This window comes from Molothrus aeneus, chromosome 6 (genome assembly GCF_037042795.1).
Source record: "Molothrus aeneus isolate 106 chromosome 6, BPBGC_Maene_1.0, whole genome shotgun sequence".
NCBI lineage: Eukaryota > Metazoa > Chordata > Aves > Passeriformes > Icteridae > Molothrus > Molothrus aeneus.
In genome coordinates this window covers 48,043,785-48,058,765 of record NC_089651.1, presented here as the reverse complement: position 1 = coordinate 48,058,765, position 14,981 = coordinate 48,043,785, and the positions used below count along the sequence as shown (strand labels likewise).

Genomic DNA, 14,981 nt, shown 5'->3' with positions numbered 1-14,981 from the left:
GCCAAGACAGGTTGGAAGAGTTGGGGTTGTTCAGCCTGGAGAAGACTCTTGGTGACCTTATTGTGGCCTTCTAATACCTAAAAGGGTCCTACAGGAGAGTTGCAGAGGGCCTTTTTACAAAGACTTGTAATGATAGGACAAGGCTTTAAACAGAAAGGCAATAGATTTAGATTAGATATAAGCAAGAAATTCTTCATTATGAGACTGGTCAGACACTGGAACAGGTTACCCACAAACGCTGTGGGTGCCCCATCCCTGGAAGTGTTCAAGGTGAGGTTGGATGGGGCTTTGACCTACTTGTGGCCTGATGGAAGGTGTCCTTGCCCATGGCAGGGGGCTTGGAACTAGATGATCTTTGAGGTCCCTTCCAACTCAAACCATTCCAATATTCTACGAGTCTGTAATTCCATGTACTTGAGCTGCTTTAAGAAGAACATTGCCAGCAGGTCACTGCAAGAAATCCTTTCTCTCTACTCATCCCTGCTATGCACATCTGGAGAGCTGCAAGCATTGCTGGGCTCCACAATGCAAGGAAGACATGGACAAACCAGAATGACTCTATCAAAGTGCCAGAATTGTCATTGAAGAATTGCAGTATGAGGAGAGGCTAAAAGAGTAAAGGTTAGTAATGTTTAGTCCAGAGAAAAAAGACCTGGACGTCTCAACAATGTATGATCACCCAATTTTTGATGAGACAAGTAAAGACAGAGATAGTGTCTGCTCAGTGGCATCAAGTGACAAGACAAGAGGCAATGAACACAAATTAAAATGCAAGAAGTTCCACTTAAACATGGAGAAAACCTGTTAACCTGTTAACCTGTTTTAGTGTTGGTGTTTTCAAACACTGCAATAGAGAGATTGCCCAGAGAGCTTGTGGATCTCCATTGTTGAGGGAGTCAAACCCAGCAGGACACCATCCTGAGCAACTCAATGTATGACCTTGGTTTGAGCAAAGGTTTGAACTGTGTGGTCCCCATGATGCTTTGGCCATCCTGCACCCAGGAGTAAAGCTGAGCACAGGATACCAGGCTGTCTGATGTGACCCAGCTGAACTTGGCACACGATCAGAGGGGATTGCTCCCCACATCCCAGATTATAAGATAGTAAGCTGATCTAAAGACTTGCTCTATTTAACACTCATGTTCCTCGGCTTCCACCCCCTGTCCCCAGGCCATGCTTGTAACTGCAATCACCTACATTCAATGGCATCCCAGCTGCATTCTTCTTCTCTGGGCACAGGGCCATACAAGTGACCCAGGAGTCAATATCACAGCTCTTGCTGCCAGTGGATTCCCTGTCTGGGAGGGGATAGCCAGGTACACATCTGACAGCATTTGCTAGTGTGCCACAACAGTGTTCCAAGCCCTGCACCTATTAGAATCATCACTGCTTCACCTGGAGACAATCAATCCCTGCCATGGATATGCAGAGACAAAGCAAGGTAGATCACAAAAATTCAGATTGTCCTGGTGCATCAAGTCTTGCCCTCCTGTCTTAGTGGCAGCAATGCTATTGGAAATTCTGGAAATTATGCAAATGATGTTAAAAATATTTCTCTGTAGTTGCTGCTTCCGGTAACCTGTTCATAAAAAAGTAGATTCAGGCAACTGAGATGTGTATGAGTGTTTGATATTAAGAAAAAGTAGGTTCAGTTTGAGGAAAATGGGTTTGAATCTAACCGGAGTGATCAGATAGTCATGAATAATAAGTAGTCACGTGTAGAACATATTCAGTAAAGTGTCCAGTAAAACTAGTTTTGACATCATACTAATCTCTAAAATTATAATGTGTGAGTCATGGCCCTTAGATGATCTTAACCTTTACTAGAGGATACCCTGCTTTGTATTCAGCAGCATAAACAACTGAGCAAGGACCTGTGCAGACCTGGTGAATACAACAGGACCCTTTTGAATTCACTGTAAGTAATGTTTTGGGTTTTTTTTTAATGTGGAAAAATTGTCAAAAATTATATTCTGGAGAAAAATTTTTGAATGTTCAACTGAGAAATTATTATGTTCATATTCAAGTTTTGGCTTAAATTTCTTGGATTGTTTAATTATGATTTTGGGGTCTTTTTAAATAGAAAAGATAAGTCCTCTGTGAGATTGGCACATTTGTACAGCATGACTCTCCTTAGGAAAACTGCATTTCTAAGTGTTTTAAATTAAGTACATTGATGATAATAACAAATGTAGGGTGTGAAATAAAATGAAAGTGGGGTCTTAAGGATTGCTCTCTAAAGCATCTAGAGAGCACTTAAAAAAAAAAAGAAACTGGCTAAAAAAATTAGTGTATGAGTGATGGTGAGAGAAGTCACAAACAAATCAGAGCTTGAATTTAAATGTGTTCTAGATATGAAAGTGCACTGTCTGAAAGTGGCTTGCCATGGGGTTCAGGCCCTTGCTAGCAATAGTAGTATTTCCATGACCATGATATTCAGAGTGTGAATTAAGGAGTGTTTCAAGCATCTATTTCTAAAACCGAGATCAGCATTCTGAGTTCACTGGGTTTTGGAGAAACCAAATGATGGAAAGTGGAGAACACAAATGTGGGATCATGGTGGGAGCTGATAAGGATTCAGAGCTTTTACAACACAGAGGCTGTATTTCTCAGTGCAAGCCAAAAACCTTAGATATTTTTCCCCTAGAGAGAGCTTTGTTTTATAAAAGGTTTGGTAAGTCAAATGGTCGCATACCACAGGAGGATGTTTTGGATTTCCAGATATTTCACATCTTTACTTCTCTCTCTATTGACAGAAGTTATTGAACTGATTGTGATACAGTATTAATTTCTAGAGGTGAAAGTATTGCCATAGATGTGGAATGAATGGTTTCCATGCTTTGGAAAAGGCTTTCCTGTTCTATCTCTATTTTGTTAGTGTCTTTGTTCCTCCAGAATTTACTCACTCATCTTCACTTTCAACCATTTTAAACTTCTCCGCCAAATCAACCTTTTCTATCTTTCTGATGATAAATACAATATTCCTCTAGAGTTTCTCTATTATTTTATACTTTTTTTTTTTAATTTTGTTTTTAGGTGATTTGATTCAGTCACTGGACTGGGCATGCCTTTGTATGCAGCAGGCACACTTATTTCCTTTTGGTGCTCTATGTACATACTCATTTTCCCTGTCTTTATAAGCAGCACTGTATTCTCAGGGTTTTGATAACATCCTAATTGCTATTTCTTTCATTATTTTTGTAGAAGTTGGTTTTTTCTTTTAGTTGTGCTCAACTGTTAAAGCTTTATGAAATCACCATAAATGTTCATCACTTCCTCATAAACAAGTGCACTTGCATTCTCTTAGGTGCCTGCATATGGGTTTATATGCAGCCCATTCAAAGATGTATGTTTTAATTTTCACAGAAGAGGTATAATGTGCCTTTCTTCTGCTTTGATTTTTCATCAGTTCAATTTCGAAATTTAACTGATTAGCCTTGACTGTCTCCCTTACTTTCTTCTCTATAAACCTGTGCTTTTGACTCTTCCATCACTTAAAGCCACATTGAAAACAGATTATTGGGAAAAAAAACAGTTTAAAATGAATTGTAGCTTAACTTTAATGAGGGCGTATTTGGAATTACCTCATCCCTCTTTGACTTTAATTTTTTTTATTTCATAACCTCTTCAGTAGGTTGAGCAATTTTCCAGAGTCTGCTTCCTTGAAATAGAAAGCTCATTTCCCCCAATTCAAACATCTTGGAGTCACTGGTGCTACGCTAACTCTGTATAGTGAAGGGATTGATGTATTGCTAAACACAAGGTGAATAGATTTGTAAGCCAAATGTAACTTTTCTTCTATTACAGAATCAGAGAAATATGAAGATGTTGATTTCCCTGTGTATTTTACTTGTTGGAATCCTTTCCAACAGTTACTGCTATGAGCCTTATCCACAAGGGGTAAGAAACCAGAACCCAAGAGCACAAGAAAACCAAAATATGCCATGGCAGAATGTAAGGAACAGTGTTTGTCGATTTGCATGTTGTTTCTACAAAGATATTTCTTCTCGTGAAAACAACGGAAACGTTTTCTTCTCTCCTTTGAGCATTTCAACCGCCTTTGCAATGCTGACTCTGGGTGCCAGATCAGACACCCTGACACAGATTCTTAGGGTCCTTTGCTTTAACCCTCGTCAGATTTCTGAAAATGAGATACATGAAGGTTATCGTCAACTCATGCAAATGGTAAACAGAAGGAATGGGGGCTTACAGTTGAATATGGGAAATGTTCTGTTTGTGCTTGATCGACTGAAGCCACAAGAAAAATTTTTAAGTAATCTCAGAAACTTCTATGAAGGAGAAGCTTATCCTATGAACTTCAAGCAGGCTAATCAAGCCCAGATAAAGATCAATGAATATGTAGCAAGAAGAACGAATGGAAAAATCAAGGACCTCATAAATAACCTAGATCCACTTACTGAAATTCTCCTTATTAGCTATATCTATTTTAACGGTAAGATATACATATCATGTTCTTCTACTCCATAAATTATTTCCACAGGTCAGTTTTAAACTTCATAATTTTTTGCAATATGGTTTTGCAGGTGGACTCATATCTTTCCCTTTTGGCCCTCACTCATATTTAATTAGAAACAAAGCTATTGGAAATGGTGTTCTACTTGACACTGATAACTCTTAGCAAAATGTATGGCAAATTTTCCTGTATCTTTTAATACATAAACTTCTTTCCTTCAGAAAATTAAGTGAAATACATTTTGAGGAAGGCACCTCTAGGCAGTAAAGCATCTAATCCTATACAGTCTAGTAGGATTCAAGCACTTTCTTGGCTGAGATCTATTTCTGTGAATTTCAATCCAGCTGGTTTTTTTGTTCAGCAAGTTCAGAGTTAAATGCAAATAATTCTATTAAAGGAAAAATTAGCATCTCATCAAACAGAATATGTTTAGACAACCGCTTTGCTGTTACTGGGTATGTTTATGTATTGAAAACTAAACAAGCTACAATAGCTTTAGTTTCACACTCATGTTCTCCTTATTTTTTTACTAACTATGCCTTTGCCAATAGCATGTCTGTAGTCCCAGTGTGTCTAGAGGCATAGGTTTCAACATTTTTTTTTTGATTTGCAGATTCTAATATTTTCCAGTGGAGAGATGGACCCACCAGTATCAAACACAAGCCTATTGACAATAAGCTTGTTTTTCTTAATTAACTTGTGCAGTCTGCTTAGATACAGTCTTCAGATGTTCCCAGAGCTTTTCAGACTTCTGATCTAATGAGAAGAAGAGGATCAAGGCTGTAAGGCTCAATCAGTGGTCTAATAACAGATATTGCATCTTATTTCAAACTTTCTCTCTCTTACAGATTATATGCTGAAAGTAAAGTATTTGTAGTCAGAAAAATAATATTCTGTAATTTATCTGATAAAAATATCATCAAGCTTTTTAATTGAAATGGAGATGGCATATTAGATAAATTTTTAAAAGAAAAGCTATCCTTTTAGAACCTGGATGCTTCAATTTTTCCAATGTGAGGCTTCCCCTGAAAATAATTAAGAAATAGATTTCTGTTTTGTTTTGCTTTCCATCTGCATCTCTGCTCCTTGTATCCTTTGGCACAACTAAATGGAGCTAATTGAAATACAGATGACTGATATTTCTTAGTTCTCTTGAAAACCTACTTGTTTATCTCAAATAATGTTTTCATTTAGACTTCTATTAAGCATCAGGTACATCTTTCAAAACAGGCAAAAAAACCTGTCAATTTTTCTTTTACTGAAAGGTGTTTGAAAAATGAGCAATGAATTTAGTAGCACAGTGGGGACAAAAAGCCCAAGAAACCTTATATTAAAGATGACTTTCTATTACAGTTAATTTTTACATGTTCTAACAGTAAGGGTTGTTAGTTTTTTTTTAAAGAGATGTTCAGTTTACTACTGCGAAGATTTCCTAGCTCCTCTAAAGGTGGTGCAGTTTCAGTTTTATCTCACCAATTTTAAAGCAAATGGATTAAAGAATAGCATTAATCACAATACTATAATAACATTTTTTTAGTCTTGAGATCAAGAGTAGGTTATTTATCTAGATCTGGGATTAATCTGGAGACGATTTTTAAACCTCACTTAGCTGTATAACCAGTGCATACTTTCAGGTGCTTGTCCACTTTTTGTGCATTACAAACTTCCTTGCACATTACTGGTGACACTTTTTTTCATGGTGTAGCATAGTACAGAATTCCTTCTTCAAGAACAAAAGTCTGGGAATAATTTCCTGACTCTGACCTACAAGACATGTCATTCCACTATGTTACACCAATCCTTTTTCATGCCTTAGTCAACATCATAATGACAAAGAATACTTTGAATTTCATTTTGCTGCTTGAGTGCTGTGAAACACATGAGAAAGGTGCCTAGAAGGTATCCCCTAAGATAGAAGTGAGAACTAGGAATAAGAGTGCCTTTGAAATAGGAGGAAAGTATTAGTGAATATGATCTCTGTCTAATCTGTGTGTTAACTAATAGTCATGACTTGGGACCTTAATGATCGTCTATTTCAGATCCCCCTGCTATGGGCAGGGACACCTTCCACTCTACCAGAGTGCTCAAAGAACTGTCCAACTTAGCCTTGATCACTGCCAGGGATGGGGCATCTATAATTTCTCTATTCCAGCCTCACAACCCACATAGTGAAGGATTTCTTCCTTATATCTAATCTAAATTTAAATTTGCCCTCTTTCCATTTAAAGTCATTCCCCTTGGTACTTCTCCTCTATAGGTACTTCCACCCTTTAGGTACTGGAAGGGACTCTAAGGTTTTCCTCGATCCTTCTCTTCCCATGCTGAACAACCCCAGCTCTCTCAGCCTGTCTTGATAGGAGAGCTGCTCCAGCCCTCTTGATCATTTTCATTGCCCTCATCTGGAATTACTCCAACAGATCCATTTCCTTCTTTTATTGGAGACCCCAGACCTGAATGCAGTACTCCAGGTGGGATCTTGCCAGAGCGAAGCAGAAGTGGAGCTGGCCACACCTTTTTTATGCAGTTCAATATGTTTTTGGCTTTCTCTTATTGGGCTGCAAGCACACATTGCTGGGGCATGCTGAGATTCTCATCAACCTACAGGACCAAGTCCTTCTCCTCAGGTCTGCTTTCAATTCAATCCATTGTTTTCCCAGCTTGTATTTATGCTTGGGATCGCCCCAACCCACATGCAGGACCTTGCACTTGGCGTTGTTGAACTTCATGATGTTCTAGTGGGACCACCTCTCAAGCCTGTCTCACTCTCCCTGCATGGCACCCTCTCTGTCTGGGTGGCATCCCTTAGCTCCGGAGGGCATCCTTTCCTTACAGCATGTCAACAGAACCACACCATCTTGGTGTCTCTGGAAACTTGCTGAGGGTGTCCTCAATTCCACCATTCACTTTACCAACAAAGATATTGAGCAGCACTGGTCCTAATACCAACCTCCAAGGAGCACTGGTCATCCCTGATCTCCCTGATCTCCTCTTGGACAACAAGCCATTGGCTGCAAGCCTTCAAATAGAAACATCCAGACAATTCCTGATCCACTCAGTGGGCCACTTCTCACACCCATCTCTCCAGTTTAGAGTCAAGGATGTCTTGCAGGACAGTGTGAAATTCTTTGCACAGGTCCAGGTAGATGATATCTGTTGATCTTCCTTTACCACAGTTTACCCTTAGTGAAGTCATGTTGTCAGTCACCAATCACTTCCTAATTTTCCATGTGTCTTATCATAGTTTCCAGGAGGATCTGCTCCATATCTTGCCACTCAAAGAGGTGAGAAAGAGTGGTAGTTTCCTGGGTTTTTCTTTTCTTTTCTTTTCTTTTCTTTTCTTTTCTTTTCTTTTCTTTTCTTTTCTTTTCTTTTCTTTTCTTTTCTTTTCTTTTCTTTTCTTTTCTTTTCTTTTCTTTTCTTTTCTTTTCTTTTCTTTTCTTTTCTTCATTTTTAAAAATGAGAGCTCTCCTTTATCTTTTTCAATAAGTGAAAATTTCACTGGACTGCCATAACTTCTCAAATATGATGGATAGTGGTATTGCTGTTCCATCTATTTCCCTCATGATCTGCAGGTCCCATGGACATGTTCATCTTAGGTTCTTCACATGTTCTTGAACCTGATCTTCTTCTACAGTGAACTACTTTCATTCTCCCAGTCCCTGCACTTGCCAGTAAAGATTGAGGGAAAAAATGTCATTGAGTACCTCAGCCATGTTCTGGGTAACCAGTCTTCCCATTTTCTTCTGGAGGGAGTTCACATTTTCCCTAGTTTTTCTTTTATCATTGTCATACCTATAGAAGCTTTTCTTGTTGCCCTCAATGTCCCTGGCCAGATTTAATTCTATCACACCTTTAACTTTCCTAATCTATTCGTTGGAGGTTCAGAAAATCTCTTTTTATACTGCCCAGGTTACCTGTCCTTGCTTCCACCTTCTGTAGGCTACCTGTTTGTGTTTGAGTTCACCAAAGAGCTCCTTGTTCATCCACACAGGCCTCCTGGCATTTTTACCTGACTCCTTCTTTGTTAGGATGGATCACTCCTGTGCTTGGTGGAGGTCATCCTTGAATATCAAGAGAATCACAGAGCCATTAAGGTGGGAAAAGACCTCCAATATCTTTGAGTTCAGCCTTTGACTGAACACCACCATATCAAATAAATTATTTGCACTAAGTGCCAAGGCCAGTCATTTCTTGCACATTTCCAGTGATCATGAATCTACCATATACCTGAGCAGCTTTTTAAAATGTTTGACAACCTCTTCAGTGAAAAAATGTTTCCTGATGTCCAACCTGAACCTCCCCTGAAAGAGCTTGAGGCATTTCCTCTTGTCCTATCATTTGTTGCCTGTGAGAAGAGACTGACCCTGACATGGCTACATCCTCCTTTCTGGCAGGTGTAGAGAGCAATGAGGTTCCTCCCCACAGCCTCCTTTTCTCCAGCCTAAAAATCCCCAGTTGCCTCAGGTGCTCCTCACATGACTGACTCTTTAGACTCTTCCCCAGTTCTGTTGCCCTCAATGCTCCAGCACTTCAATGTCTTTCTCATTGTGAAGCTCCCAAAACTGGGCCTCGAACAGAACTGGAGGTGTGGCCTCACCAGTGCTGAGTGCAGGGGGACAATCCCTGCCCTGGCCCTGCTGGCCACACCATTGCTGACACAGGCCAGGATGCCATTGGCCTTCTTGGCCACCTGGGCACAGCTGGCTCATGTTCAGCTGCTGTTATCAGCACCTTTAGGTTCTTTTCCACTGGGCCATTTTCTAACCACTCCGTCCCCAGCCTATAGAGCTGCATGAGATTGTTGTGACAAACCAGCTTTCTTGGGGCCTTCTTCCCTCCATGGCTTTATCCCAAGCAAATCTCTGAAGAGGCCAAAGTTTGCACTCCTGAAGCCCAGAGTAGTGGTCCTAACATCCTATGCAGTTTTCAAGCAAAATTCTTCTTGAAATCAGTTTAAGTTTTTCAGCCTGGTGTCAGTCATGTTTTTGTGATTCATTCTGCTTTTTTTTTTCCCTTAAGCATAATAATGTAAAAGTTCTGCATGTTATTTATCTGATGATAGACGTCACTATTAATGAAGTATATAAAGTATATAAAATGTATAAAAGTAGTGACTTTTCCCTGTTCAGAACATTGCAGTTGTCAGTCTATGCTTTCAGAGACCAAGACATGCACTGAAGAAGTCTCATTTCACTTTTTCGAAAGCTATTTAGTAGTGCAGGCTGTGTCAGATGGTGGAAACAGCAGACAATAATTATTTCATTTGTAACAAGCTGCCTAGTAATCAGTGTTCAAATAGAAATCAGAAGTCAACAGAGGTTGCATCTTGTTTCATGGTTTTCTTGATGCCACTTACTTTACTTAGTGTCACAGCTCTACTTTTGTCCATTACATATGATAAAATGTTAGTTTTGCTCTAGAAGGCAAAATTTGCTAGAGCAACAAGGTTTCTTAAAAATTAAAATAAAAACAACAAAAAGCCTTTCCAAAATTCCACAATTTCCCCCTTTTTAAAAAATTTGCTCAGCCTCTGAAACATATGATGTGGATACCTGGAATTTGGTTTTGAAAATCCTCTCCACTGAGGATAAGAACCTTTCAGAGTTTCAGTGTGGATGGTTTGTTTCACCATGACTGAGGAACTTTTGAAAATTTAATATGGTGAAGATAACAGTGGAAAAGTTTTCTGATGTTGCTGTTTTGTTTCCTAACTCAGCAGTCTGGTGAAATTAAACTCCTTATGACTCTATACATAATCATCTAATGTGAGGTACCAACACCTCTCTGCAAGTAACCCAAATCCCTTAATTTCTCTGGAGAATTCATGCCTTGTGTCACCCTTTACAAGCCTATTTTGTTTTGGGAATAAGAAAATGAGAGAATCTTCTTTTGAGCCTAGATAAAGGCTGCATTATATGAGGACTTTACAGGCTCTTCAAAACTGCCATCATGGAGGAAAAGTGCAAGTTAGAACCCTTGATAACTCATCTAAATGAAGGATTTTTCAGCCTGCTCTAAGATCTGAGGGAGTTTTGTACATCACTTTCTACCAACTCTGTGTTGCTATTGAATTATTCTGTGTATTTAGTAAGATCAAGTGATCATTGAAAATTGGTTTGTCTTTGAAGCTGATCCATCTGTACCAGTTTCTGTCATCTAAGAATGTGTCCTATGATAATATGTCCTTAAAAATATCCTGTAACTCTGTCTCTTTTATTTCAAGCTGAATGGGAAAAACCTTTCGATCCAAAATACACCAAAATGAGCAAATTTTTTGTGGATGGGACTAAGGTTGTTGAAGTCCCAATGATGTTTGGAATGGGCCTGTTCAAGCATGGCTATGATGAGCAGCTGTCTTCCACTGTGGTGCAAATGGATTACAAAGGAGGTGCTTCAGCGTTTTTTATTCTGCCTGATAGAGGAAGAATGAGGAAGCTGGAGAAAACATTGTCTTGTGAACATTTGTCACGATGGTCGACATTAGTCACAAAAAGGTAAAATTCTGCAGTTCTTGGTTCAGATGGTAGCCAAGGAAACAAATGTGCTGGGGTATGACACAAAATCAATATGTCATTTTTAGTTCTGCTTTAAGCAATAGAAGAAATTTCCTGACCTAAGTTGGATTTGGCTAATTTAATGTCCATGTGTTCTCACATTCAGAACTGCATGCACTGAAAACCTTCACAGATTAGGACTTTTGTTATTTCTGCATTTTGTTTCCCATCTTCAGCTCTTAATAGGCCCTTTTTGACTTAGACCCCTTCTCACTTTTTTGGGGGGAAGTTTTCTGCCTTCTATTTACAAGTGTATTCCTACCACTTCAGCCTCTTTTCTTGTCTCTTCTTAATTTCTGCCTATTAAAATTAACAGCAATTGTGAAGTTAATGCTGAAATAACAACTTCCATTCAGCAATTGTGAAGGCAAATCTCAATATGTGAAAGAAACCAAAGCCAAACAAAATAAACAAACAAGACCCCCACTAAAAACAGCAACAAAGGAAAAAACCCCAAAACAACAACAACAATAATAAAAAGAAACCAGACCAAACAAAAAAAAAAAAAAAAAAAGGAAAAAAAAGAAACCCAGCAAAAACGAAGTAATTTTCTTGGAGTAGCTATGTGGTTTGTGACTATAGAACTATAGGACAAAAAGATGGTGACTCAAGATACTTAGGTATAATTTTTGCCAAAGAAACAATTGCCTTTACAATTATCAAGATGAATGCTAAATACAATTGGAGGAATTTATATTTCCTCTCTCCATCTTACAATATGAAAAAGAATCACAGTCAAAGACAAGTCTGTTTCATGCTGCTCCCCATTTTTCATAATAACCATTCCCTCCTACAAAATAATGACACAAATTCCTCCTTTTCCCTTTAATCTTTAAACAATTGCTCGTATCAGCTATTATTTGGAGTCTCTGGGAGGTCTTAATAAATGAAAGTATTATATGGAAACATGTAAAGCCTGTGACCTACCTCTTTGTCCCTTTTCTGTCTGCAAACTGATGTTGATATTAGTGGCAGAAATGTTGTGAAGTACATCTTTCATTTCTGGTGGCTGACAGAACAGTGCTGAAGTGTCACCAGTATAGACAGCTGAGATATTTTAAATGGCTTAGCTATAGAGAAAACCTCACTTTCACTCCTGAAAAGTGTATCCCACTGCTCCTTTCCTGGTTGCATTGCTCCTGTGTGTCTGTGGCTTTCCCTTTGCTCTGTAGTGGAAGCAAGTGGGGGCTTGTGAAGGAGTGCCTTTAGGTAACAGTAAGGCAGAGGATTCAGTGATAGCTGCACCCTCATTCAGGGCAGCAATCAGCACAGACTGAAATCAGGGAGAAGTAAGAGGTCAAGCAACCTGTTATCAATCCACGGCACTCTTGTTTTTGGATACAGCCAGAGCTGGCATTAGATGCTGTGCAATGCTGGAGGTATGGGCTTTTCCTTCCCCCCTCCCCACTGGATGAGTTTCTCTTTGGCTAGCTTCATTAAATGTTCCACATCTCCCTGACTTAAAGCCCTGGAGAGCTGTCCTGGTTTCTCACCAGGTAATAGTACCTAATGTCAGTGCTATCACTAACCTCTGTCTCATTATGCTGCTTCTAGCCATAAATGTTGGGCTTAACCTTTGAAAAGTAATTGTTAGATACTTAGGGGAAAAACAAGGAAAAACGAGTCAGAAACAGAGAGTTTGGTTAACTTATGGAAAGCGGCAATCTAGGCACTTAAAACTGAGTAAGTCAGACACTGGGCTTGACACAGGAAAGAAATTTTCTATTGGCTAACTATATTCTGTAAATTTGCTTTTGTCTTTTATTTTGCCATGCCTTCTATCACTACTTACTATTGTCCTGCTTCTTCAGTGGATGTAGTTCCATTTTATCTGTCCTGTTTTATATGACAAATACACAAGGCCAGTTTTTTCTCCAAAAGTAACATTCCATGAACTTGAATGTGTTGGATTTTTTTTTGCTCAGTTTGAGGCACCTAAAGGAGTCTCTTTTTCACAAGGTGCATCCTCAGTAATGGCTCATGATTAAGGTGCTTCCAGCTGATTGCAGAAGAGATCACTGACTTCAGAAAATTTTCATCTCCTGTGTAGACTAGAGGGAGGCTACAGGCAAAATGTCTTTAGGGAGAAAGCAAAATCAGTTTTCCTCTTATGAGTCTATGTTGTTCTGTGATAACTGATCAAATGTTTCATTGTATTCTTGCACTTATTTCCTGGCAGCTCAGTAAATTTGTATCTTCCGAAATTCACGCTTTATGGGACATATAACCTAAAAGATATCTTATATAAAATGGGCATCATGGATCTATTCACTGATAAGGCTGACCTCTCTGGGATCACTGGGCAGCCCCAGCACAGAATTTCCCAGGTAAGTCATACTGCTTTTTGTTTTATGGGCCCATGGTTACTGATACTTGCATCACTTTCTGCACAGCTATTCATGGTGCAAAACTCATGTAAAGAGGCTTTGCTTCCATAAAAAGGCAGCTGATGGCATGAAGAGTATTTTATCCATGTTAGTTGCACTGTATGAGCAATTGGGTTGGAGCAAATTACTAGTCAGTAATTTTTTAATTTAGAAGGCTATTTTGACCTGCATGGGGCAACTTTATAAAGCATACATGACCAAATCATTATCCATCCACACCCTGGTACCCTCTTGCAGCATGCTGTTACAGTCACCACTGGCTGCTTTTGTTTGTGTCTGCCTTCTTTAGCCTGTTTGTGGGCAAGTAGGGGGCTGTAGGATGTATCACTACTCATATTTTATGGAGGTGAGGGAAGAGGAAAAACACACTGCTTGCTTTTAAACTGTTTGGGAGAAATGAAAATGCAATTATAACAAACATTTGGCTTCAAGCATATGAACAATTACTGCTAGGCTCAGGTAAAAGCTACAGATAGATCATGCTTCAATAAACCTAGAGTTTAAAGCTGACAATCAGGGCTAACTTAATTGTCTAAAGAAGAAAGCAACTGCCCTCATGACCTCAAATGGACATTACAAATCAGGATCTATCAGTGTCTTGATTTTACAAGGTCAAACTTTTGTGTTTCTGTGCTTTAACCCGACATTTCTGGCCCTTCATCTTTGTTCCCATTTTTCCCAAAACATGAAGGAACATAGGAAACATAATTTAAGATTTCTATTCATGCTATTTTTTCAACTGTATGAACTTCTAATACACTTCTAATACACACTAAATATGGTCTTACTCTCTTAACATTTGGTCTAGCTGTACAGATCTCCATGAGCAGATGCAAAGAATAAGAAAGAAACAAAGCAAATGCTTTCACTAGCAGGGACATGCCCCTCCAGAGTAACTTTTCCTGGAGAGTAACTTTTCCTCTCTGGGGCTAGAAAGCTGTGCTGCATGTAGCTTGCTGATTTTTTTTCCCCCCTAACTTTGCTATCTTTAAGCAGTGGACTCACACCTGTCCATCTGACACTTGTTTCTTACCAGTAACTTCTTCAGGTGCTTTTAACTCTCATTCTTATTTAGATGACCAGTTTTGTACTCCCTTGACTTGTCAAATGTCTGTTTCTTCACAGGCTATTCATAAGGCTGTGGTAAAGGTGGATGAGACTGGCACCGAAGCAGCAGCTGCCACAGGCATGGAAATAGTGCCCATGTCCGTTCCAATTACCGTTAGATTCAACCGGCCCTTCCTAATGGTCATAAATATGGACAACACTATACTCTTCATGGGAAAAATTGTGAACCCTCTGAAAAGAAATTAGGTTAATGTACAAATTAGGTATGTGGTGATGACCACTCCTAGATCAAGTATTAGACCTGATGAGTATGGCATGGCTACAGAGGGGCTCTCCACCTCTTAACTGATGTTATTCACTGTTTTTTGTAGATGAGACTCTTCATCAATTTAAGTTATCATACTTGCATGTTTGTTTGGGCCTTGCTTCTTTTTTTTTTTTTTAAAGAAGGTTGCATTCATGCAGAACTGTCATTAGCTCTGGGACAAAATAGGCCTG

At 39.1% G+C, this 14,981-nt stretch overlaps 1 protein-coding gene across 1 annotated transcript; it reads left to right on the top strand.

The window, feature by feature from the left end:
- Window positions 1-1,807: 1,807 nt before the first annotated feature.
- LOC136558337 (alpha-1-antiproteinase F-like) lies at window positions 1,808-14,729 on the top strand. Its single transcript, XM_066552711.1, is given in 5 exon segments — window positions 1,808-1,918; window positions 3,808-4,453; window positions 10,698-10,968; window positions 13,208-13,355; window positions 14,541-14,729. Coding segments are annotated over 5 exon segments (1,365 nt in total).
- The last annotated feature ends 252 nt before the right edge of the window (window positions 14,730-14,981 follow it).